General features: G+C 44.5%; 1 protein-coding gene and 1 pseudogene across 6 annotated transcripts in view; one reads left to right on the forward strand and one right to left on the reverse strand.

The window, feature by feature from the left end:
- NXPE3 (neurexophilin and PC-esterase domain family member 3) overlaps positions 1-26,144 on the forward strand; it is a 74,244-nt gene that overhangs the window by 15,859 nt on the left and 32,241 nt on the right. For 3 of the 6 annotated variants that reach the window (XM_070406117.1, XM_070406116.1, XM_070406118.1), the window contains one exon: positions 13,633-13,921. In XM_070406117.1, coding sequence (XP_070262218.1) covers positions 13,829-13,921 — 93 coding nt within the window. In that variant the 5' untranslated portion in view covers positions 13,633-13,828. The other 3 variants (XM_070406120.1, XM_070406115.1, XM_070406121.1) reach the window with 3 other exon arrangements.
- On the reverse strand, positions 10,892-11,520 carry LOC139003812 (sterile alpha motif domain-containing protein 12 pseudogene; annotated as a pseudogene).

A 26,144-nucleotide genomic window follows, 5' to 3' on the forward strand; every position in this document is an offset into this window, starting at 1 on the left:
GTCCTGGGTCCCCAGAGACCTCCCGGAACTGGAGTTCAGAGCAGTCGGGGGCTTGTGACTCCCTCCCGATTCAAAAAGACAGCTGCGCCCTCAGGTGCCCGCACCTTTTCGTGCGCGCGCATGTGCCTGCTCGAGCCTCTGTACCTCTGCACTTTTACTTCCGCAGCTCCTCTGGGTCTCAGTGTGCTTTTCTCTTTCCTTCTAGTTGTAGAATTTCCACTCAGCCAGCCTTCCTGTAGTTCTGGATGATGTCTGTTTTGTCTTTTAGTTGTATTTTTGAAGTTGTTGTCGCAGGCAGCAATTTCCGGTGTTTACCTATGCCGCCATCTTGGTTTCCCTCCATATCTTGATCTTTGTAAATAATGCTGCAATGAACATAGGGGTACATATATTATTTCAATTTAGTGTTTTGGGTTTCTTCAGATGTATACTCAGAAATGGCATTGCTGGATCATAAAGTAGTTCCACTTTAAATTTTATGAGGACCTTTCTGACTTTTGTTCATAGTGGCTGTACCAGTCTGCACTTCTGCCAATAGTGCAGGAGGGTTCCATTTTCTCTACATCCTCATCAACACTTGTTTGTTAATATATTGATGATAGCCCTGGCCGGTTTGGCTCAGTGGGTAGAGCGTCGGCCTGCAGACTGAAGAGTCCCGGGTTCGATTCCAGTCAAGGGCATGTACCTTGGTTGTGGGCACATCCCCAGTGGGGGGCGTGCAGGAGGCAGCTGGTTGATGTTTCTCTCTCATTGATGTTTCTGGCTCTCTATCCCTCTCCCTTCCTCTCTGTAAAAAATCGGTAAGATATGTTAAAAAATATATATATTGATGATAGCCATTCTGGCAGATGTGAGCTGATATCTTATTGTGGTTTTAATTTGCATTTCTCTGGTGATTAGTAACAATGAGTTTCTTTTCATATGTCTGTTGCCATCTGTATGTCCTCTTTGGATAAGTATCTGTTTAGGTCCTTGCCCATTTTTAATTAGATTTTTATTTTGTATTTAGTTTTATGCGTTCTTTATAAATTTTGGATGTTACCCCTTATCACATGTATCATTGGTGACTATCTTCTTCCATTCAGTAGGTTGTCTTTTCTTTTTGTTGATAGTTTGCTGTTTAAAAACTTTTCAGTTTGATGTCCTATTTGTTTATTTATTTATTTTTTTGTTTCCCTTGCCTGAGGAGATATGTCAGAAAACAGATTGTTAAGAGAAATGTTCAAGATTTTACTGCTTATGTTTTCTTCTAGTAGTTTTATGGCTTTGAGTCTTTAATCCACTTTAAATTTATTTTTGTATATAGTGTAAGAGGGTGGTCTAGTTTCATTTTTTTTGCATGTCTGTCCACTTTCCCCATTATCACTTATTGACTAGACTATTCCATTGTATGTTTTTGCCTCCTTTGTCATTAATAAATTAATAAATTGACCATGAAGTCATGGGTTTATTTCTGGGCTCTCTGTTCTGTTCCATTAATCTATGTTTTTGTTTTATGCCAGTATCATCCTGTTTGTTTGTTTTCTTGTTTTTTTGATTTATCTTTATTATTCGAAGTATTACAGATGTCCTCTTTTTCCCCCCATTGACCACCTCTACCTTACCCCTGTACTCCCCCTCCCTGCAGACTTCCTCATACTATTGTCTGTGTCCATGGGTTATGCATATATGCATATAAGTTCTTTGGTTAATCTCTTCCTGTTCCCCTTTCCCCCTATCTGTCGACCAACATAAAGTTCTCTATGAGTCTGTTCCTTGTTCATTTTGTTTGTAGTTTAATTGTTGATAGATATATATTTATTGCCATTGTATTATTCACATTTTTTTATCTTCTTCAAGAAGACACTTCAACATTTCATGTAATACTGGTTTGATGGTGATAAACTCCTTTAGCTTTTTCTTATCTGAGAAGCTCTTTATATGTCCATTAATTCTAAATGATAGCTTTGCAGGATAGAGTAATCTTGGTTGTAGGACCGTGCTTTTCATCACTTTGAATATTTCTTGCCATTCCCTTCTGCCCTGCAAAGTTTCTGTTGAGAAATCAGATGACAGTCTTATGAGACCTCCCTGGTAGGTAACTAACTGCTTTTCTCTTGCTGCTTTTAAGATTCTCTCTTTGTCTTTAACTTTTTGCATTTTAATTATGATCTGTCTTGGTGTGGGCCTCTTAGGATTCATCTTTTATTTTTTTTCTTTCCAGTGTAACAATTTTATTAGAAATTAGTGTTTGTTTCCATCACCTATGCAGAACAACAAAGAATTGTAGTTGTATGATACAGAATAAGTTCCCTCATGCCAGGACCTATGCCATCCATTAGGCAAACCCTGGTCAGATAACAAACTGAATAAAACCCAATACTCATTCGTGTCCTTAACAGCAGGCTTCCAGTTTTCGGAGAAACTGATGAGAAAGTTCGACCTTTACCCACACTTTTTGTTTACTTTTCCCCTGGGCTGCTCAGAGTTGAAAAACTCATTCAACCAAGAGTACTTTCTGAATGGGACTAGAAAAAGCAAAATTCTCCAGTCCTTACACCGCAAAGTCTGATTTAAAAAGCTAAGATTACTTCACTGAGCTCAATGTTAGTATTTTTCTTAAACAAGGAGATATTTTCAATCAGGGAAAAGTGTCTAGAGTCCCAGGAAGACAGACTAGTCACCACTGAGACAGCAGATAATCTGAGTGTCAAAGCAGTAAAGAGGCTACAGGAACTGTGAACGTCAAAGGACAGTTATTAAAGTACTTAAGTGGGGAGCTGGGGACTTTGAGTATTAAAGGACTTCAGGAGGACAGTTGAGAAAGTAGGCCAGTGGCCTTAGAATTATTCTAGGCTCTGTGAGAAAGGCACAAAGCCAAAGCCAGAATCTGGCCAAAGAAATGGATTTGTCTTCATCTTATTATTTCATTGAGGGCTGGAAGAACTATTTGAAGCTGATCATGAGGGTGCCTCACCTGAAAGTCTTTATACATTCATGACTGTGACAAGTGTAAAATGCCTGATTAGAGTCACATTTCCCTGCCCCATCATGTCATTTTAGTCCTTTGTTGAGTGTCTATTAACCCTGGCCTGGCATTCGCCCATAGGCTCGGTGGAATCAGCCATGAACAGCCACTTAAGGGCTTATTGTAAGAGTAATTCAGAGTTGAACTTGATAAGTTATGTCCCTTCCTGAATGAGTGGGTGCTAAGTAGCTATGCTGCTTTGTTATTTATTGGGCTGGCTGAACATTCCCTTCCTGATGGCATTCCTATTAGACCCTAGGACTCAGTTATGTGACTCCAAGATGGGGTAAAGTGTCCTTTCTCACTCATCAGGACCACAGGTCCCATCTTACACATCCTTTTTCAGCGCTCTCTGGGCAGGCTGCTTGGCCAGCCTGGCAAAGCCAAAACTGGTCAGTGTTTATTGCTTCTTCTATCTCCTCCCTCAGATTGATTCTGCAGGAAGAGAGAATTAGGGTCAGAAAAAGACAAGATAGGTCAGGAAAGAATACAAATCTTTAGGGTTCATCTTGTTTGAGACTCTGTGCTTCCTGGACTTATATATCTATTTCCTTCACCAAGTTAGGGAAGTTTTCTGTCATTAGTTTTTCAAATAAGTTTTCAGTTTCTCGCTCTGCCTCTTTTCCTTCCGGCTCTTCACATTCCATGATGCGAATGTTGGTACACTTGAAGTTGTCTCAGAGGTTCCTTACACTATTCTCATTTTCTTGGATTCTTGTTGTTGTTATTAATCCTCACCTGAGGATATTTTCTCATTGATTTTTAGAAAGAGTGAAAGGGAGGGAGAGAGACAGAGAAAGAGAAACATTGATGTGAGAGAGCTACATCAATTGGTTGCCTCCCGCATGCGCCCTGACCTGGGCCGGGAATTGAGCCTGCAACTGAGGCACATGCCCTTTACCAGAATTGAACCCGGGACCCTTCAGTCCACGGACTGATGCTCTATCCAGAGAGCCTAACCGGCTAGGACTCTTTTTTTCTTTTTGCTGTTCTGATTGGGTGCTTTTTGCTTCCTTATATTCCAAATTGATGGTTTGATTCTCAGCTTCATTTGCTTTACTGTTGATTCCCTATAAATTATTCTTTATTTCAGTTAGAGCATCCTTCATTTTTGACTGGTTCTTTTTTATGCTGTTGTGGTCCTCATTAAGTTCCTCAAGCATCCTTATAACTAGTGTTTTGAACTCTGTATCTGGTGGATTGTCTCCATTTTGTTTAGTTCTTTTTCTAGAGTTTTGTCCTGTTCTTTCATTTGAAACATGTTTCTTTGTCTCCTCATTTTGATCACCTCCCTGTGTTTGTTTCTATGTATTAAGTCAAGTTGCTATGCCTCCTCTGCTTCATATTGTGCCCCAATATAGTAAGTGTCCTGTAGCTCTAATGGTACAGCCTCCCTAACCACCCCAGCTGGGCACTTGAGGTGTACACTACTCGTGGTTTGTCTATCCTTCTGTTATAATTGAGTCTAGATTGCTGTTGGCATGTTAATGGGAGGGATTTACTCAGGCTGATCAGCTGCAAGGACTGGCTGTGACCACTGACCCCTGACCTTTAACCACCTTAGTGGATCAGCTGTGCAGGGGCCTACCACACAGAGCAGGACTTTCTTCAGCAGGGCTCTGGTACCCATTGAGTCCATCCTTTGAGTGTGTCACTTGTACAGATGATTGGTTGGTGGTGCTTTGATGTGGTCTGAAGCTGTCCACTAGGTGTGCTGGCTCTGAGACCCCCTGGGAGGTGCAGGCTAAGGTCAGCCACCACCTGTGCTACAAAGGCATAACCTACAACAAGATCTGCAGATGGCTGCTTCTTGTGCTGGGTTTGGAGGTTCCCAGGTAAGGCCATGCTGTTAACCAAGGCTGGCTGCTGCTAGTGTCTGGCCTGGGGCCACTTAGTGAGAGGTATGGGAATCATTGAGCCTAGATGGCTGCTTGTTTGAGATATTTTTAGGAAAATCTGAAGCCTGAGCCAAGACACGCCATTCCTATGGTAAAGCCACTGGAAACAGCTTGAATGGGCTCAAAAGTTGGGTGGAGCAGCATCTCTGGGTATCACCAGGGTGGGGCAAATAGCAGGAGCTAGATTGATGGGCTCTCAAATATGGCACCCATCTGCTGGCTCTGTGGGGGAATGGCTCATCAAAGGAATAATGGCTTTTGCCAGCATTTCTGTCTGGGAGAAAGCTGTCCCTCCAGCTCTCGCCCTGATGTCAAACAATTCAGTTTCTCTCAGTATGTGTCTGGTACCTCTCAAGTTGCTGCCCTTGTGCTGGAGCTCAGAGGGAGTAAGTCTGAGCCAGTCCATGCACGAGCCCTTTAAGAGGAACTACCTGGGACTCCAGCAGCCTCAGCCTCCCTCCCCAATCCACACTGGTTTTTACAGCCAGAAGTTATGAAGACTTCTCTTCCTGGCACTGAAACCTTTAGCTGGGGGCCTGGTGTGGGACTGGGACCCTATGCTCCTCGGGGGGAATCTACACAGTTGACATATCTGCCCTGATTTTTATCCACCACACATGGGTGTGGGACCAGCCCATCTATGTCTCCGTCCCTCCTACCAGACTTGATGTGGCTTCTTTAATTTTTTAGTTGTAGAACTTCCATTCAGCTTGATTTTAGGTGGTCTGAATGATGGTTATTCTGTAGTTTAGTTGTAGTTTTGATGTGGTTGTGGGAGGAGGTGAATACTGCGTTTACCTCCAACTTTGTTCTTTGATACCTCCAACTTTGTTCTTGTTTCTCAAGATTGCTGTGGCTATTCTTGATCTTTTGTGGTTTCATATAAATTTTTAAATTATTTATTCTAGTTCTGTGAAAAATTCCATTGGTAGTTTGATGGGACTTTTGTTGAATCTGTAGATTGCTTTTGGTGGTATGGGGCATTTTAATTATGTTAATTGTTTTTATCCATGAATATGGTATTTGCTTTCATTCATTTGTAACTTCTTCAATGTCTTGTAATTTTTCTACTATAGGTCTTTTACCTACTTGGTTAAATTTACTCTTAGTTATGTTACTTTATTTTTGATGCAGTTGTAACTGGGAATTTTTTAAAGTTTCTCTTTCTGATAGTTCATTATCTATATTAATAAAAGGGTAATATGTTAATTAGGCTGGGAGACCTTCTAGGAGACCTTCCGGACGTCCTTCTGGACCAAGCCATGGTGGTGGGGCCGAGGCAGAGGTGGTTAGGTGCGATCAGGCCAGGAGAGGAGGGCAATTGGGGGTGATCAGGCTGGCAGGGGGCACAGTTGGGGGTGAGCAGGTCGGCAGGGGGGGCAGTTGGGGGTGATCAGTCCAGCGGGTGGGGTAGTTGGGGGCAATCAGGCCAGCAGGGGCTCAGTTGGGGGTGAGCAGCTGGTGGGGGGGGCAGTTGGGGGTGAGCAGGCTGGCGGGGGGGCAGTTGGGGGTGAGCAGGCCAGTAGGCAGAGTGGTTAGGGGCAATCAGGCAGGCAGGCAGGTGAGCAGTTAGGAGCCAGCAGTCCCAAATTACGAGAAGGATGTCCGACTGCCGGTTTAGGCCCGATCCCACTGGCAGTCAGACATCCCCTGAGGGGTCCCAGATTGGAGAGGGTGCAGGCCGGGCTGAGGGACACCCCGCCATGCACAAATTTCGTGCACTGGGCCACTAGTCTATATAATAAAAGCCCAGTGACCATTATGGCGGAACGACCGGTTGTTATGATGTGCTGGCCGCAGGGGCTGCCACCAGCGCCACTGCCGATCCTGAGGGCCCCAGGGCTAGTTGTGTGGCTGCCGCTAAGGCGCTGGTAAAGAAGAACATGAAGGTGGCCAGCGTGAGCGTGCAGCTTGAGATGAAGCCTCTGTGGGATGAATTCAATGAGCTGGGCACTGAGATGATTGTCACCAAGGCTGGCAGGTCAGGGCGCCCCTCTCCCTGCTGCGACCCTCCCCACATGGCACCAGTCTCAGGCAGCGGGCTTTGGACTGATCCACACGAGTGAGACAGAAGTGAGGTGGAGGGCATGGCCTGGCCACTGCAGGTCCCTCTCAGCATGGGCCAGCTCCTTCGCTCTCTGAGTCCCGGCTCTAGCGACAGCCACCTGGCGCACCGGGCCGGAGGGTATTGGTTGGGAGGCCAGGATGGTGGCAGAGAGAAATCCTGTGGACCTGCCACCCCACCAGCAGGACCAGCAGCCCAGGACCCGGCACCACCAGAAACGTACCGGCTCAGAGCACACTGAGCTTGGGGGGAAGACAGCCGCCTGTGAGGGGCCTTGCCAACTGCTGGCTCCTGGTGGATCCTGCTTCAAAGGAAACTCGGTCTTTGGTTCCTTAATTCAGTCTATCACGGCTAAAGAGGAGCAGCTGGGCACATTTTAGGGGAGAATTAAGACACTAAAACAGTATGTTCTGTTCCGTGGAGATTGCTACCCAGTTGTCTTAGGCCTAAATTGCAGGTGATTTCGGGGCCTGGCTCTGCTTCTGGGGCCTATGTCCTCCAATTGGCCTGTATTTGTTGTAAGGGCCCAAAGAGAAGAAGGGGAACAAGTTTTTTGATGCAATGGATTTGAGCAACAACAAAGGCGAGTGCCAGGCTGTGTCTAATGTGCACACAGAGACACCAGCTCTGAGTCCGCCTGGCCAAAGGGAGCTCAGGGCCTGTTTGCAGAGTCTTCTGGTGGTTTCTGTTTCCTTGCTGAGGCCATCCTCCCTGAGAAGCCTGGCTCCCATGCTCAGCTCCAGTGCAGTGGGTCTTCTCCAGGCCCCTCCTCCTGGCTGGCCCTTCCCCCGCCCCCAATCAGCCCCCCATTATCTCAATCAGGGGCAGGGCCAGCCTGCCAACCACCTGTGGCACCCTCCCCAAAGCCAGCCCCGCCCCCAATCGGTCCCCCGACCCTGATCGGGGGAAGGGCCGGCCTGATTGGCCCTGATTGGGACGGGCTGGCCGGACCCCACCCGTTCACAAATTTATGCACCGGGCCTCTAGTTGGTGTATAAAAATGCACCTGATTTCTGAATATTTATTTTTGTATCCTGTTACTTTCCTGAATTCATTTATCAGTTCCAGTAGTATTTTGGTGGGGTATTTAGGATTCTCTATTTACAGTTATGTCTTTCACATATAATGACAGTTTTACTTCTTTCTTTCCAATTCGGATGCCTTTAATTTCTTCTTCTTATCTGATTGCTATGGCTAGGCCTTCCAGTACTATGTTGAATAAGAGTGGTGAAAATGGACATTCCTGTCTTATTCCTTATCTTAACAGTGACACTTCTAGTTTTCCCCATTGAGTATGATGTTAGCTGTTTTTCATATATAGCCTTTATTATATTGAGGTATGTTCCCTCTAGTCCCACTTTGTTGAGAATTTTTATCATAAATGGGTTCTGCACTTTTAAAAGTGCTTTTTCTGCATTTATTGATTGATATGATCATATAATTTTTATTCTTCATTTTGTTTATGTGCTGTATCACATTAATTTATTTGCAGATACTGTACAAATCTTGCATCCCAGGAATAAATCCAACTTGATCGTGGTGAATGATCTTTTTACTGTATTGCTGAATTTGTTTTTAAAATATTTTGTTGAGGATTTTTGCATTTGTGTTCATTATTGGCCTATAATTTTCTTTCTTTATAGTATCTTTATCTGGTTCTTAGGTACAAGGTTAGGTAGTTTATTTGAGAGTTTTATTGTTTCTTGAGGTAGACCTGAATTGGTATGAATTTCCCTCTTGGGACTGCTTTCACTGTGTCCATGATTTTGCATTGTTGTGTTTTCATTTTCATTTGTCTCAAGGTATCTTTTATGTTTTCCTTGATTTCGTTAATCCATTCATTGTTTAGTAACATTATTTAGCCTTTGTGTGTTTTTTTAAAATATATTTTATTGATTTTTTCACAGAGAGGAAGGGAGAGGGATAGAGAGTTAGAAACATCGATGAGAGAGAAACATCGATCAGCTGCCTCCTGCACACCCCCTAATGGGAATGTGCCCGTAACCAAGGTACATGCCCTTGACCGGAATTGAACCTGGGACCCTTTAGTCTGCATGCTGACGCTCTATCCACTGAGCCAAACCGGTTAGGGCTAGCCTTTATGTGTCCCTCAGCCCAAGTTTTTTTTTCCTTGTAATTGATTTGTAGTTTTATACCATTGTAGTCAGAGAAGATGCTTGACATGATTTCAGTCTTTTGAAATTTATTGAGATTAGTTCTTTTTAAATGTTTTTATTGATTCCAGAGAGAGGAAGGGAGAGGAAGAGAGAGATAGAAACATCAGTGATGAGGGAGAATCATGTACTGGGGATTGAACCCGTAACCCACCTGAGATGTTCCCTGATTGGGAATCGAACTGTGACCTCCTGGTTCATAGTTTGACGTTCAACCACTGAGCCACACCAGCCAGGCCATTGACATTAATTTTGTGTCCTAACATGTGATCTATCCTATAAAATGTTTCATGTACACTCGAAAAGAATGTGTATTCTGCTACTTTGGGGTGAAATGTTCAGAATATGTCAATTCAATTCATCTGGTCTATTGTATAATCCTATATAATAAAGAGGTAATATGCAAACTGACCATCACACCCTCGCACAAAATGGCCACCCCCACGTGGGCATAAGATGGCTGCCACAAGATGGCCGGCAGGGGAGGGAAGTTAGGGGTGACAAGGCTGGCAGGGGAGGGCAGTTGGGGGCGATCGGGCTGGCAGGGGAGGGTAGTTGGGGGCAATCAGGCCGGCAGGGGAGCAGTTAGGTGTCGATCGGACTGGCAGGGGAGTGGTTAGGGGGTGATCAGACTGGCAGGCAAAAGCAGTTGGGGCAGTCAGGCAGGCAGGCAGGTGAGCAGTTGGGAGCCAGCAGTCCTGGATTGTGATAGAGATGTCCGACTGCCGGTTTAGGCCCGATCCCACAGGGATCAAGCCTAAACCGGCAGTCGGACATCCCCCAAGGGGTCCCTGATTGGAGAGGGTGCAGTCTGGGCTGAGGGACACCACCCTCCCCCCCCCCCCCCCGCCCCAGTGCACGAATATTGTGCACCGGGCCTCTAGTTTATAAATAAACTGTTTCCTTATTTTCTGTCTGAAAGATATATCCACTGATATATTTATGACCTGTATTATTGTTGATCTGTTTCTTCATGTCCATCAAGATTTGACATATGTTTAGGTGCTCCTATATTGAGTGCATAAATGTTTATAAAGGTTGTAGCCTTTTGTTGGATTGATCCCCTTATTATACAATGTCCGTCTTTGTCTCTTATATAGCCTTTGTTTTAAAGTTTTAAATCTTTTATTTTAAGGTGAATTGTTTTCCCATATCACATTTAATGCCTTGTTTCTCTTTCTGTCTTATCTTTAGTTTTAGAAACCAGCTTTATTTTTAATATTTGTGATTTTTTTAGTTCTTGGTGAAAGATTAGGACATAAAGATAAAGATGAAGGAGAAAAACGAAAACTGCCCAAGTGTGACAACTGTCAACATTTTAGTATATGTGTTCTCAAGGAGAGGTCTGTTTGGTGCTCCTTAGGCTACATCTAATTAGAAGCACAAATGGTCTCTCTTATCTTTTTCTTTTTTTTTTGAGATTGCAAAACTGCTGTAGTTGTTGTCTAACACATCATGCCATCTGCACACATAGTAAGAGAATCCAGTAGTTGCCATGCGGAAACAGGACTTCCAGGGAGGGGCACAGACAGCTCCCCGAAGGGGGCCGGAGTGATGCACGGTGATGAAAACTGGAAGCAATTTTCCAGCTGATCGTCTGCCGATGACCGCTTGCAACGAGTGGGCACTGCATGTAATGCACCTCGATTTCAAATCCACGGCAAGCTAAGATTTTCCAAAGCCCATCAGCTTGACTGGATGGGTGCTTTCCCCCGCAGTTAATCTGGTGAATCTGTCAATGCTCCAAAGGGATCGTCTGGCAGGGCCATGAGTTAGTCTCTCTGGGAGGAGCAGGTCATGTTCATATCCACTGGCAGGAGAGTAGCTTGGAAGGCTCACCACGTTTATGGAGAACCCTCGATTGAGTCTTGTGTGAGTAACTGTAGGTTTCTGACTTCTTCCCGCACCTTCAGCTGGAGCACCTGTTGCAAGATGTGCTGCCGGAGGTTTTCCTGGGCAATCCCCATTCGCTCAAGCTTTTTGTCAGTAAGTCTCAGCAAAGCTCGCCCAGTTATGTCATGCTGTTTGAATGACTCGCTGTAGATCTGATACTGATTCGGACAATGTTTCTTCACCCACTTGCAGACATGCTGCTGAGTCCACAGAGCCACTGGTTTTGACAGCTTCACCGTAGATGACTTAGCCGTCTCAGCTTCTGCCTGCAGTCGCTTGGGGGTTCTTTTTTGGTCAAGCACCTTCTGGAAATGTTTGTTTTTAATGGGTTGAGACTCAACACCTTCGCCTTCAATTTGCAGTTTAATACCTTCAGTATGAGCAGGATGAGCAATACCCTGGGGATTCAAACCGCAGTGGAGAGCTTCCACAGCCATTCTCTCACAGCTTCCCTAACACATGCATAATTTTCTTGGCCGAGGTACTCCTTCCCCGTGCCGGTGTCTCTTATCTTTATGCTCTACTTGCTCGTAGCAGGAAGTCAGATCTTTCCCTGACATAATCTTCCATTGTGATGTTCAGTAAAAGTCTGGCCATGAGGGGCTTCTTGCATATTTGCATTGCTGCCTGTGACCTTGCAGTTCCTTTAGATCTGGGGTCTGCTGCCCTTGCCACCCTTCTGCACCACTGACCACTGCTGTGCTGCTGACTGGCTCTGAACTACACCGCCATTCTGATGGTGGTCACACAGCACATGGCCATGCCTGCTGTGGTGCAGCTTATTCCTGTGGAGTCTCATCTCTGGTCTTCTTCCTCTCTGGCCATCAGGGAAACCTGATTGTTTTGGCCAACTTCTTAAGGGTTTCTACAGAGGCGCAGTTGCGGCCCTGGTGACAGCGTTTTTCCTGTTTCACAGCCATTTCCTTCCCAAAATTTAGGGGCACTTCGTGGTGGGTACCTGGGTTTTGGAGTGAGGCCGTGTTGGGGGATTATGAAATGGTTAAGTGCAGCCTTTCACAGCATTTGGCATCCCCCTGGAAGTGGCTTTGAGTGCTGCATTTATTCCTGTTTAATTGCCTAATACAAGTATAAGCTTTTCCAGGGGAATTTCTGGTACTTAGTACAGTGTGCAATACAGAGTATTGAATCAACTTATATCATGGAAAGAACTAAGTACTGTGAGAGAGTCAAAAAGTATGATACACTGTTATCATTAAGTTTTTTTTAACGATTTATTGATTTTTTAAAAATATAGCCATAAATGGTATAGTCTAATTGGGAACACAAGAAATACAATAAAAATAGACAATAAAATTAGAAAGATCAGCTGAGAAGTGAAAATAGTAAGTGCTGTGGGAATTTTGAGGATGGAGAGTGTGTTGCAATAGTTTAGCCTTGTCTCCTTTATGAAGCTGGGGTGAGGAAGGGTTGTTATGGTCCTTGTGGTATGGGAATGAATTACACAGGAGGCGTAGGTGAGTGAGGAAATAGGGGGCTTACCAGTTCCAACATAAAGCTGCAGGGAGTGATGGTGCAGCTGAGGTATTCTGAGATCTGCAATCTGATTGTTCACCTTTTTCTCCTTTACCTCTCCACCCTGCCCTCCAGGAAAGCCTCACTGGGAATAAAATGCCAGCACTTTATCTGCTTACCTATATCAAAATAGCAACTGGGGAGAGCATTTTGCATTCATTACATGGCGAACCGGAGCGGCAGACTCTGAAGTCCTCTGCCTCTAACAGATGTGATGAAGGATTTGGATGTCCTGTCCCTCTGCAAGCTTAGCTTTCCTCTCCTGTATCTTCAGGGCGGGTGTCTTTACTTCTGTTGCTTGTTACTCAGCTGAAGGAACGTAGGGACCACACATATGTGTTGGAGGAGCTGGAGACCCAAAGGGTGTTTCCTGATTTCTGCCATACAGAGGGGCAGCACTCTTGTTTTTTAGAGTATGTCAGGAGGCTTGCACAGTATTCCAGAACTCCACATAAAATCACAAATGTTTCCTCTTAATGCTTTTTTAAAAATATATTTTATTGATTTCTTACAGAGAAGAAGGGAGAGGGATAGAGAGTTAGAAACATCGATGAGAGAGAAACATCAGTCACTCCCTACTGGGTATGTGTCTGCAACCAAGGTACATGCCCTTGACCGGAATCGAACCTGGGACCCTTGAGTCCGCAGGCCGATGCTCTATCCATTGAGCCAAACCGGTTAGGGCTCTTAATGCTTTTTAAATATAATTACTCCAATAGTATTATATGACTTGCACTATAATAGAATTGAAGTGATTTTTTTTTTAACTTAGACTTCTGTAGAAATTTAACAGTTACTTTAACTTTGCAATTTCTAAGAGTTTAAAGACATTCCTCTTTGCTCTCTTAAAAGGTAAGACCTAAATAGGTAGTAGGACCAATATCATTGTATTTACACAGTAGACTGGGGTTGGGTTTCAGTAAATTGTCTGGATATGGAATAGATGTTACTGTGCTCTGGCTGTTTTCTTTCCCCGCATGACTTCGGGCTTTCGTAAGGTTAAAGAACAGGAAATGTGGTATCTTTCCTCTTACCCTGTTTTCTGATCTTCCCTGTTTGCAGGAGTCCTCTGAAGAAAAATGTGTTGCTTAAGTGAATCCCAGCTCCTCCTTTATACTAAGAACTCTTAAGGATGCTAGCAGAGAAGAAGCAAATGAAACTGAAAGCTCACCTGCAGCTCAGAAAAATAAAGACATGGAGTTTTGAGAAGTGAAGGTAGCATGGTGTTAGCCATGGGTGATCAAGACACAGCCAGATAATGTGGATCAGTTTCTATAAACTCCGGCTTTTCTGCTGTCTGCTTGCAGTGTTGACGGTGGTGGTGCTTGTCATCAATGTTACTCAGGTAGAGGTGAGTACTCAGTATACTTATAACTAAGGGGAACCAAAGCATGGGATTTGGGGGCTACTAGTAATTACCTTGGGAAATGTTGATCATCAGGAAACTTATCCTAGTCACAGTTCTTGTTTACATTAATTCATTAAGTATTTGAGAGCCCACAATAGTTATAAAGTGTGCTAGTCACCAAGGGTATAGTGGCAAAGACAACAGACATGCTTTCTTCACTTGTGGAACTCATGTCCTAAATACGCATGTGGGAAAATAACAGTACTAAGTAATTATAATCATCATAAAGGATAATTAGAAATTATAAAAAATTCTATAAAGAAAGGAAAGCAGGCTACTACTCTAGAGTAGCGTTAGGGTGATGGAGGAAAGCCTTTTCAAGGAGGGGACCTTTTAGTTGAAGATGCAGACTCTGACCTTCAATTGTACCAGTTCCAGGAGATTTGCTGACCTTCAGCCATAGAATTAGGATGTTGTAGAACGAGGATGATGAAGACCAGGATGTCACACACTAGATCATCACTTGACCAGATTCGAGGTCCTTATTGGAATGGACTGTGCTGGCCTGCACATAGAGGACTTTTCAATCCCCTCCCCTTGATTTATTTGTTCTGTTTTGCCTTTTTTTTTTTTTTTTTTGGCTCATTAAGTTTTTTTATTGAATTTATTGGGATGACATTGGTTAATAAAATTATATAGCTTTCAGGTGTACAATTCTGTATATTGTATTGTGTATTCACCACCACCCCAAGTCAAATCTCCTTCCATCACTATTTATCGCCCCTGTACTCCCTCCTACCTCTCCCCACCCCCTATACACTTTTTAAAAATTCATCTGTACTTTATTTATTTTTTAATTTTTTCCCTTTATTTAATAAGATATTACAAATGTGTCCTTATCCCCCCAATGTCCCCACATTCCCCCCAATCCTGCCCTCACCCTCACCCCCTGTTGTCCACATCCATCACTTATGCTTATATGCATGCATACAAGTCCTTTGATTGATCTTTCCCCCTCACCCCCACCCTCCCCTGCTTTCCCTCTGAGTTTTGAGCATCTGATCGATGCTTCTCTGTCTCTACATCTGTTTTTGTTCATCGGTTTATGTTGTTCATTATAATCCACAAATGCGTGAGCCTCTCCCTCCTTATAAAACCCTCTGCCTGCATTGAGATGTTGAGATGTATTTTGGGACAAGAGTCCCATCTCCTCAGGTGACTGGCACTTGAATAAAATCACTTCCTTTTTCAGCAGCATCTGTCTCATGAGTTTGGTTTTTGTGGCGGCAGGCAGCCAAACTTGGGTTCCTGTTACAATTACACACAGGCCCTTAAGAACTCTGCTGAGTACTTGAGTGGGACTCTCTGGAGATCCCTTGAGTTTCCTCTCTGTGCAACTGTCCTGTGGATTCTGATCAGCTTGGTCTTTTAAGACTCTCAGCTCCATTGCCTCAACTGAAGTAGTTAACCAGGCCGCACCTGGGTTCCCCATCTTGTGCAGCAGCTTAGAACCGCTCTCAAGGCTGTAAGCAAACGGCCGTTACAATTATCATCTCCTTCACTTCCTTTCAGGCATCATTGTCTTTTGTTGTCTGATGTCCAATGTGAGGAAAACCATTGTTTTATACATACTCTTTTTAAAAAAAATTTGTCTCAGATGGAGAGGCAAATCTCACTGTTTCTCTGTCTTGACTAGAGGTAGAAGTCTGAGGGACTTAATCTTGAGGAAAGGAGATAATAGAGAAGCTGGAGAGGAGAAGGATTAATAGACCAAGGGGAGAAAGAGAGGATGGGATCTAGAGCACAAATGGATCATACAAGTCTATGTAGGATGAGGGGCATGGTGCATAGTGTGTGTTGTTACTATCATTGGTTTTTCGAGTGTGTTTTTTCTTTTACCACATTCAACAGCCTGAGTATAAGAGAAGAGAACCAAGAGAGTTGTGTAGCTCTAGGGTAGGTAAAGACATAGGAAAAGGGAGAAAGAAAAACTCGAGAGGGTAGGCCCGAGTTTCACATCATTAGTGTTAGAGTCAGTAAAGAATGTTATCAAATTCCCCTAATATTCCTATTGTTAGTTCTTGGAAACTCCTGGACCTCATGTCAGCTAACATTATCAGCTCTAATTATCTGCACAAACTGAACAACAATGGAGAAGGGAGGCAGCTGTAGTAAATGATTAGGACAATTCTGATACCAAAAATAATAAGTAGCTCATTTAGTGGAGTGAGATAAAATATTTTCTCTTGCCTAAGAGGTCATCTTGTCCAGGTTGAGGATATTGTCATGAGATAAAATATTTTCCCTTGCCTAAGAGGTCATCTTGTCCAGGTTGAGGATATTGTCATGACTTTTAAACTGTTCAATATATTACTGTGATTATAATTAATTTTTTATAAAGAAGCTTGGTGGAGGGGAGGGGGAAAGGCTCTGAAATTTGGCAGTCTCTCCTCCCTTATCCCCTTCCCATTCTATGTTTCTGATCCTTATTATAATATTCTTCTTGTGTTAGAGTATCTGAGCATTCTATAAAAAGCACTGGCTCAGTTTTAAAATATATTTTTATTGGTTTCAAAGAGGAAGGGAGAGGGAGAGACAGATAGAAACATCAATGATGTGAGAAACTCATTGATTGGCTGCCTCCTGCATGCCCCACACTGGGAATTGAACCCACAGCCCAGGCATGTACCCTTGACAGGAATCAAACCTGAGATCCTTCAGTCCATAGGCTGATGCTCTATCCACTGAGCCAAACTGGCTAGGGCCACAGACTAAATTTTAATTAAAAATATTACATCATATGAGGAGGAGGTTATGTACCAACTAGAGGCCCAATGCACGAAATTCATGCAAGAGTAGACCCTCACAGCCGCAGGCAACTGCCTGGATCCCTACCTTGCAGCCATGGCGTTTGCAGCCCTGGCTTAGTCCGAAAGGACGTCCAGTCTAATTAGCATATTATGCTTTTACTAGAGGCCTGGTGCACAAAAATTTGTGCACTGGGTGGGGGGGGGGTCCCCCAGCCTGGCCTGTGCCCTTTCACAGTCTGGGACCCCTCGGGAGATAATGACCTGCTGGCTTAGGCCTGCTCCCGGGTGGCAGAGGGCAGGCCCAATCCCTAAGGGCAGCCCCTGGTCAGGCTCAGAGCAGGGCCGATTGGGGAGTTGGGGCGCCGCCCCATCATGCACAGAGCAGGGCGGATCGGGAGGTTGCAATGCCACCCTCAGTCACGCTCAGGGTAGGGTTGATTGGGGGGTTGGGGCACCGCCCCCTGTTACACTCAAGGCAGGGTCGATGGGGAGGTTGCGGTGCCACTCCCTGTCACTCACAGAGCAGGGCCGATCAGGGGGTTGGGGCGCTGCCCCCTGTCACTAACAGAGCAGGGTCCATCAGGGGGGTTGGGGCGATGCCCCCTGTCACTCACAGAGCAGGGCCGATCAGGGGGTTGGGGCGCTGCCCCCTGTCACTAACAGAGCAGGGTCCATCAGGGGGATTGGGGCGATGCCCCCTGTCACAGAGCAGGGCCCATCAGGGGATTGAGGAGCTCCCCCCTGTCACTCACAGAGTAGGGCCGATAGGGGAGCTGGGGCACCGCCTCCTGTCACACACAGAGCAGGGCAGATCAGGGGGTTGGGGCGCTGCACCCTGTCACACTCAGGGCAGGGCCAATGGGGAGGTTATGGCTCTACCCTGTCACACACAGAGCAAGGCCCGTGGAGGGTGGTTGGGGCGCCACCCTCTATTACCCACAGAGCAGGGCCGATCAGGGGGTTGGGGCGCCACCACTGTCACACTCAGGGCAGGGCCGATGGAGAGGTTATGGCTCTACCCTGTCACACACAGAGCAGGGCCGATCAGGGGGTTGGTGCGCTGCACCCTGTCACACACAGAGCCGCAGGGCAATCGGGGGATTGGGGAGCTACCCCCTATCAGGCACAGAGCAGGGCTGATCAGGGGGTTTGGGCGCTGCCCCCTGTCATGCTGATCCCGGTGCCGGGAGCCTCGCTGCTTCGCTGATCCTGGTGCCGGGAGGCATATTACCCTTTTACTATATAGGATAGAGGCCTGGTGCACGGGTGGGGGCTGGCTGGTTTGCCCTGAAGGGTGTCCTGGATCAGGGTGGGGGTCCCCACTGGGGTGCCTGGCCAGGCTGGCTGAGGGGCTGAGGGCTGTTTTCCCGCTGGCAGTTGACTAAAAGCTCCCAACTGCTCCTTGTTTTCTTTCTTTCTTTTTTATTCTGGGCCAGCTTTAGCTCTGAGGCCTCGCTGCTGAAAACATGGATACAATGTTGTGGTCCGGGGCTGACTGAAAGCCAGTTTTGTTTAGCTTCTTATTTGCAACATAGTAATAGTTGCTTAGAGTTGCAGTTGAGAGTCCGGCAAGTGAGGCGGGGAACGTTGGAGTTTGCAGTCCCTGGAGGAAGCAAGCCTCCCTGCTCGCTTCAGTGCATGCCTGCCGGCCGCCATCTTGGCTGACAGTTAATTTGCATAAGGATACGCTGATTAGCCAATGGGAAGGGTAGCGGTCGTACGCCAATTACCATGTTTCTCTTTTATTAGTGTAGATTATTATAGACTGGAGGCCTGGTGCACGAAATTCGTGCTCGGGACGGGGGGGGTCCCTCAGCCTGGCCTGCAATGACGCCAGCGTCCTGTGCCCCAGCCTCTGGCCAGAGGCCTTCCCTTCGTGTGGCCGGGTGCAGGATGCTGGGCTCACAGCCGGGGACGACCGCGAGCCCAGCGTCCTGCGCCCTGGCCTCTGGCCAGAGGCCCCCCCTCAGTGCGGCTGAGGCGCAGGATGCTGGGCCCCTGGCCCCTCCCTCCATGTGGCCAGAGGTTCCTCCCTCCATGAAGCCAGGATGCAGGACGCTTGGCTCGTGTCACCAGGGGTGACTGCGAGCCCAGCGTCCTGCGCCTGGCCTCTGGCCAGAAGCCCCTCCCTCCATGGGGCTGTGGTGTGGGACGCTGGGCTTGCATCACCAGGGCAATGCCGTCAGTGTCCCCCCCCTTCCACCGCTATGGGTGCTGCCATCTTTGTTGCAGAGTGATGGTTAATTTGCATATTACTATTTTATTAGATAGGATATCCAGCAAAAGATTATAGGGAGAATTGTCTAGTGTTTCAGGGATAAGCTCTCATTGAACATGGCCTGTATTTTATTTGTGTTTTTTTCCCCTTACTCATTGATATTTTAAATATATATATATATATTTCTTTTTAAAAAAATTTTTTTTATTGATTAAGTTATTACATAGGTGTCCTTATCCTCATATTACCCCCATCCCCCCCACTCATGCCCTCACCCCCCTGTTGTCTGTATCCATTGGTTAGGCCTATATGCTTGCATATAAGTTCTTTGGTTGATCTCTCCCCCTTACCCCCACCCTCCCCTACCTTTCCTCTGAGGTTTGATGGTCTGATTGATACTTCTCTGTCTCTGGATCTGTTTTTGTTCATCAGTTTATGTTGTTCATTATATTCCACAAATGAATGAGATCATGTGATATTTATCTTTCTCTGACTGGCTTATTTCACTTAGCATAATGCTCTCCAGTTCCATTCATGCTGTTGCAAATGGTAAGAACTTTCTTTTTACTGCAGTGTAGTATGCCATTGTGTAGATGTATAGAAATATTCTCTATATTCTAAACATTCTCTATCTTTTTTTAAAAATTCTTTATTAGTTAAGGTATTACAAATGTGTCCTCATCCCTGCCATTAAACCCCCATCCTCCCCCCCCACCCCCACTCATGCTCTCATCCCCCTGTTGTCCATGTCCATTGGTTTGGCTTATATGCATGCATATAAGTCCTTTGGTTGATCTCTTCCCCTTGCCCCCTCCCTCCCCTACTTTCCCTCTGGGGATTAATAGCCTGATCTCTGTTTCTCTGTCTTTGGATCTGTCCCTGTTCATCAGTCTACGTTGTTCTCTATATTCCACAAATGAGTGAAATCATGAGGTATTTTTCTTTCTCTGACTGGCTTATTTCACTTAGCATAATGCTCTCCAGTTCCATCCATGCTGTTGCAAAAGGCAAGAGTTCCTTCTTTTTTACCGCAGCATAGTATTCCATTGTGTAGATGTACCACAGTTTTTTAATCCATTCATCTATTGATGAGCACTTAGGCTGTTTCCAAATCTTAGCTATGGTGAATTGTGCTGTTATGAACATAGCTGATTATAGAAACAGTACTAGTATAATATTGAGAAATGTTATTCATTTAGAATGGAAGTCAGGAGGTAGATTGGGCATAGTTGGGCGTAGATTAGGCTGTTTCTCCATAAGTTTCTCAGCTGTGCCCTCCTTTGTTAGTTTTTATCTGTGGCTTTTATCTCTCTTGTGGTTGGATTGTAGGATGCAGCTATATTAAGAGGTGGCTGCTTTCTTGTATATCCCCATCTTAAGAAACAGTTTATTCCCGCAAAACCCTTCTTTAAGAGATTACCTGCATCTTTTCATTTGCAGAGCACTGGTGGTATCTGGATTGGGCTGCATGCATCCATGAGAAATCTTGAACAACATCTTTATATTCTCAAGTTGTGTCATGCCCATTCCTGAAACAGTCATTGGGGATTATCCCTTGACCAGTCAGTCAGAGCTACATGTCAGCAAACGGCAGTGCTGTTTTTCAGTAGGCAAGGAGTGAAACAGATGTGGGACAGACAGCCTCGTCCACAGCTTACAGTGGCTCCAGGAGGGACCATTGGTGTTTCCTCTTGGCTCTGCGTCTAAAAAGATCGCAGGCCCTGAAGTTGCCCTTATCACTGGCATGGGATAGAGTTGTCTTTTAGGAAAATTAAGCAAATTGACCTTTTTGCATTCCTTTTCATTTGTGAGTAAAATTCAGGTGGCTTAGCACCAAGTGTCTGGAGATTCTTGGATGACTGCACGGGTCAGTGGAGATACCGAAGGAATACTAGTGAGAGTGGGAAAAGAAGAGAGGAACAGGGTAGGAAGGAGACGGGGTATGTGTGAGTGCATTGTGCACGGTTTGGTCCTTAATGGTTTACATCAATGATTATATCCTCATAACAACTAAAAACGAAAGGGAGGCTGGAATATTTCCTAGGTAGTAGGTAAGGCAAAATTTACTTTTCTTTTTTTAAATTGAGATATAATTGACATATAAATGTGTATGTTTAAGGTGTACAGTGTGTTGATTTGATATATTGATATATTACAGTATGATTACTACCATGTTAGCTAACACCTCTATCATATCACAAAATTATTTCTTTTCTGTGGTATGAACAATTAAAGATCTTGTCTCTTAGCAACTTTGCAGTTATAACACAGTATTGTTGACTGTAATCACTATGCATTAAATCTCCAGGACTTATTGATCTAGTTGATCAACATCTCCCAAATCCCCCCACCCTCCAGCCCCAGTTTTTACTAGTTCAGCCTTTTTAGATTCCAAATATGTATGTCATACATTATTTGTCTTTCTCTGTCTGATTCATCTCACTTAGCATAGTGCCCTTACGATCCAGGTTCATCCATGTTGTCACAAGCTGCAGGATTTCCTTCTCTCTTATGACCCAATAATATTCCATTACACACACACACACACACACACCACATTTTCTTTATTCATCAGTAAACACTAGGTTGTTTCCATATCTTGGCTGTTGTGAGTAATGCTACAATAAACGCGTGAACAGGTATCTTTTTAAAATGTTTTTTTCATTTCTTTTGGATATATACCCAGAAGTGGGATTGCTGGATCATATGGTAGTAATTCTATTTTGATTTGTTGAAGGACCTCCATACTGTTTTCCATAGGAGCTCATTTACATTCCCACCAACTGTGTACAAGGGTTCCCTTTTGCCCACATCCTTACCGATGCATCTATCTTCTTGATGATAGCTGTTCTAACAAGTGTGAGGTGTTATCTCATTGTGGTAATTGATTTGCATTTCTCTGAGGATTAGTGATGTTGAGTATCTTTTCATATACCTGTTGGCCATTTGGATGTCTTCTTTGGAAAAATGTCTATTTAGTTCCTTTTCCCTTTTTTTTTTTTATTGTCACTTCCTCCCACCAAACAGATAGGTCTAGATTTTTAAATCTGGACATGCACACACACACCCTTTTCTTTAATATGGTTCTGAATTTGTTGGCAAAGCACCTTTATTCCTATATTCCTTGTAATGTCCTTGATTTGACTCTCTTCATATTTGAGTATTTCCTCCAAGATTGTTTTCAATATGGGTCTTTGTATGCTAAGGTTTTGTATGCCTAAGAATATCTACTTTGCCGTCTCACTTGAACAGCAACTTAGACATTCTAGGTTCAAGCTTATTTTCCTTCACTACTATAAACCATTATTTTATATTATTTTTGAACCCTTCAATTCTGCTGAAAGTCTGATGTCAATCTGATTGTTACTCTGTTGCAGGCAAATTGTTCTTTCTGTGAGCTTTTTGCATATTTCTTTGTCTCATTATAATGAGCCTTGGTATGGAGTTTTTCTTACCATTCCTGTTTGGTACTCCTTCAACCCTTTATTCTGAGGTCTTTCATCTTTCTGTAATATTGGTAAATTTATTACTCATTGTCTTCTCAAATATTTATATTTATTTTTCTCTTTTTCTCTCATTGAGAGACTTGTCGTCATCCAAATGTCAACACTTGTATTTCTATTTGCCATGTTGCTGACCTCTCTTTTCTGTTTTCAGTGGACCTCTCTCATCTCACCTTCCACCTCATAAATCACCCTTCAGTTCCATCCATCTATAGTAGTTGTCATTTATACTATTATAGTTTTGATATCTAATATCTCTTTATTTTTATGAATTGTTGGTTTTGCTTTATGTTGTATTTCTATTACCTTGTTTAGTGTGTTTACCATCTTATTTTCAGGTTTTGGCTCATCTTTGTCACAATCCAGCATTAGTATATGGGTTCAATTTGTTACCCATGTTTTACAGTGGTCTTACTCCATCACTGTCTAATTCTGTGGATCTGTGTGCTCATGCTCCGGGGGGCAGCAGCTAGGTCGTGTGGTAATGTGTAATGGGAAAGAGATGAAGGGAAGGACCTGAGGTCTGTGTCCATTTAGGACCAGCCCTGGGGGAGGCATCACTTAGGTCCAGCACTTAGAGGCATCATGGATCTCCTGATTTACAGCTACTCCATCAGCCAGTTCTTGGGGCTCTGTTCATTTTTAAATTGGATTTTGTTGTTATTACTGAGTTGTATAAGTTCTTTTTAAGGTGTCTGCACGGCTGGGCTCCCTCTAGAAGCTCTATGGGAGGATGTGCCTCTTCCATTTCTGGTAGCCCAAGGCATTCTCTCCTCTTCTTATAAGGCCACCATTCATATTGGATTTAGGACTCAACCTATTATAATATGACCTCATCTTGACTAATTACATCTGCAAGATCTCTCTCTCCAGTTAAGGTCACTTTCTGAGATCCTAAAGGTTAGCATATCAACATATCTTATTGGAGGACACAATCAATTTCCAACACCTGGTTTGGTGCTTTTTCAGCTCACCCACCTTCCTCCACAGCTCTCCGTTTGTGCTGCTGGAGATTACCAAGGCCCCCAGTCTGCATTATGTCATGTGTAGAAATCTGAGGATGAGCACTTGCCACTGTAGGGGATGTTAAATAAGATACACTGCTGTTAAGCTTTTTCTGTGCTAAAGAGAGGTTGCCCCCAATGACCTTAGCTCACATGCCTCATCCAGGTTGATGTCATTTAAAACTATTATCATTATTAAAATGAAATCATGATTATTAAAGTTACAAATCATTGTTTAAAAAAATCCTTATTATTAAACTCATGTACCTTACTAATGTGCCCTTAAACTTAATTGTAAACGTTAGTAGTTCCTTTGTTCACCATTGCTTCTTGCATCCCAGATTCAGTTTTCTTCTTCTGAGTGTATCCTTTAACAGTTCTTGTAGAAACCATGAATATAAACTTTTGAAATCCTTGTATGTCAGGAAATAGATTTATCTCCCAGTTACTCTTGAATGATCATTTGGCTGGGTATAAAATTCTAGCTCATGATCTTTTCCTTCAGCACTTGGAAATATTGCTCCTTTGCCATATTCAGTGTTGCTAATTTGTAGGTAGTGCAGCTTTTGTCTCTAATGGCTTTTTTAGATGAATATGTAGCCTCTGTTTGTTTATTAAAAAATATCTATTGGACTTCTAGTTTGTGCTGGGACTGCTCTAGTAGTGCTAGGCATGTGACTGTGAACATGATAAGCCATGGGGCACAAACAAGTGAGCCAAACCAATAAATCATATAATGCCAGGCAGTGACAACTGCCATAAAGAAAGACAGTAGAGAAAGGTGTCAGGGTTATGCAGGAAGGTCTTTCTGAGGAGAGACCTGAATGAGGTGAGTGATGGAGCCTTTCAAAAGCTAACAAAGCTCCTTGAGGGAGGGCTTCTGGCACCATGTGAGAGCTTGTTTCTGTTCCCTTTGCTCTGTTTCAATTAGCCCTGCACAGTTGGCAGATCCTTTCAACCTGCCTCTCTGGGCTTGGGAATCTCAGAAAATCCTGTTCCTTTGGGTCCTGCCCCTTTGTGCTACCCAGCACCATGCATCATGCCTAGTGTGTGGATGCTGGAGCCACTTAAATTTGTCTTTTTTATTACCTATCTCTTTATCCTTGTGTATTGGGTTCTAGAAATATTTCTCAGTGTGATTGTCCAGCTCACTAATCTGTCCTTCAACTACATTCTCCAATCAGCCAAGCTCTTTTCAAAAAATTACTTTTTATAGATAATAAGTTCTTTACTATGTCAACCTGCTCTTGGCTTAAGGATGTAACTCCTCCTCCTTGCATGGTGTGGGGGTGGGGAATGGTGTAGGTTAGCCCCACAGGTCCCCAGCTGTTGTATTCTCACTGTTTTCCAGCCCCAGCTTCCCATGGCCCACTTGAAGGAAGACCCTCTTCATTGCTAGTCTTGGCTGGTGGGGAGGGGGCACAGAGATCAGCTGGCTTGGCTCTTGGTCAGAGATCCTGCCATTCCTCAGGACCTTCTTACTCTAGGCTCTACCTTCACCCACTCCACCACAGATACTCTCTGAGCTGCCCCATTGTCTTAGCCTATTTGATCATGCTTACCTTGAGTTTTGTCTCCCTAAATCTACTGTTGGATTCCTGGAGTTATTTGGTGTTTTACAGAAAATGGCCCATTCTGTTTTCTGCCACAGTATATACATTGGGGGGTCCAGACAGGCCGAGGAAAATGGGGTTGGTGACACAGTGGCATTGACTAGTGGAGGAACAAGTTATGGAGGTCGGCGGATGGCAGGGCAGACCTTGATCAAGATGGAAGCGGGTGAAGGGGCCTCCAGAGCTTCTGGGTGCCAATGAGGTTGGTCTGGTTAGAGGGTAGTGGGGTGGGTAGAAGCCTTTCTCACTGAGCCAGAATGGTCTTATCCTCAATAAAGCACTAGGGGGAAGCAGTGCATGCAAAAAGTGATTACAGGTCTGAGCAGGAAGCAGAGAGCCACTGGGCCCCCTGACATGAGACAAAGAAGTGAATCCACAGACTCAGGAGAGATGATGTCTGCAGCTTGTGAACACTTGCTGGGAGTGTTGAGGAAGTTTCCCTGGGTCCCTTAAGCCCTCAGTTGCCCATTTCTAGCTTAGACTGTTAAGTGGGATAATATCTGAGATTTCTGTGCAGCAGTGAATATCCATTTGACCAAAAAGGATGCTTATAATGCAGGGAGTGCTGATCATGCCAAAATTTTCAAAGAATGGTCTTGTAAGAACATGGCCACCCTTGAGCAGTGTGGCTCCTGAGGAAGGTGTCTTCCTTGGGTAAACTTCAGGGTCTGGGGTGGATGGGGACATAGCTAACCACCTTCAACAGATGAGCTGGGATCCAAGTATGAGCCTCTCCCATCAGAAGCTGCATCCGGATGAAATCCTTGGGAAGCTCCCTCCTCCGCATGCTCCTCACTTTGCCATGAGGCCTTTAAAATTGTTTCTTCCCATTTCTGCTCCCATCCCCAACTGCTGGGTTCTGCTCAGATAATTTCCAATTTCCTTTTCAGATATTTTTAGGCATTTTTGGCAGCACATCTATATACATTTTTTAAGGTTGCTATGGAACACTCATGTCACCAGCAGGCTGTAGAGGATGGTTGCCAGAGCCCGATGCCAAGTTTTTGTTCTGCAGCCTCCACTTACCAGCTGGGTGCCTGTGTGAAGGAGTTCATCTTCTGAGCGCCTGCTTTCCTCG

The sequence above is a fragment of the Myotis yumanensis genome, unplaced genomic scaffold (genome assembly GCF_028538775.1).
Source record: "Myotis yumanensis isolate MYYU_CA2020_CCGP unplaced genomic scaffold, mMyoYum1.0.hap1 SCAF_2, whole genome shotgun sequence".
NCBI classification, from domain to species: domain Eukaryota; kingdom Metazoa; phylum Chordata; class Mammalia; order Chiroptera; family Vespertilionidae; genus Myotis; species Myotis yumanensis.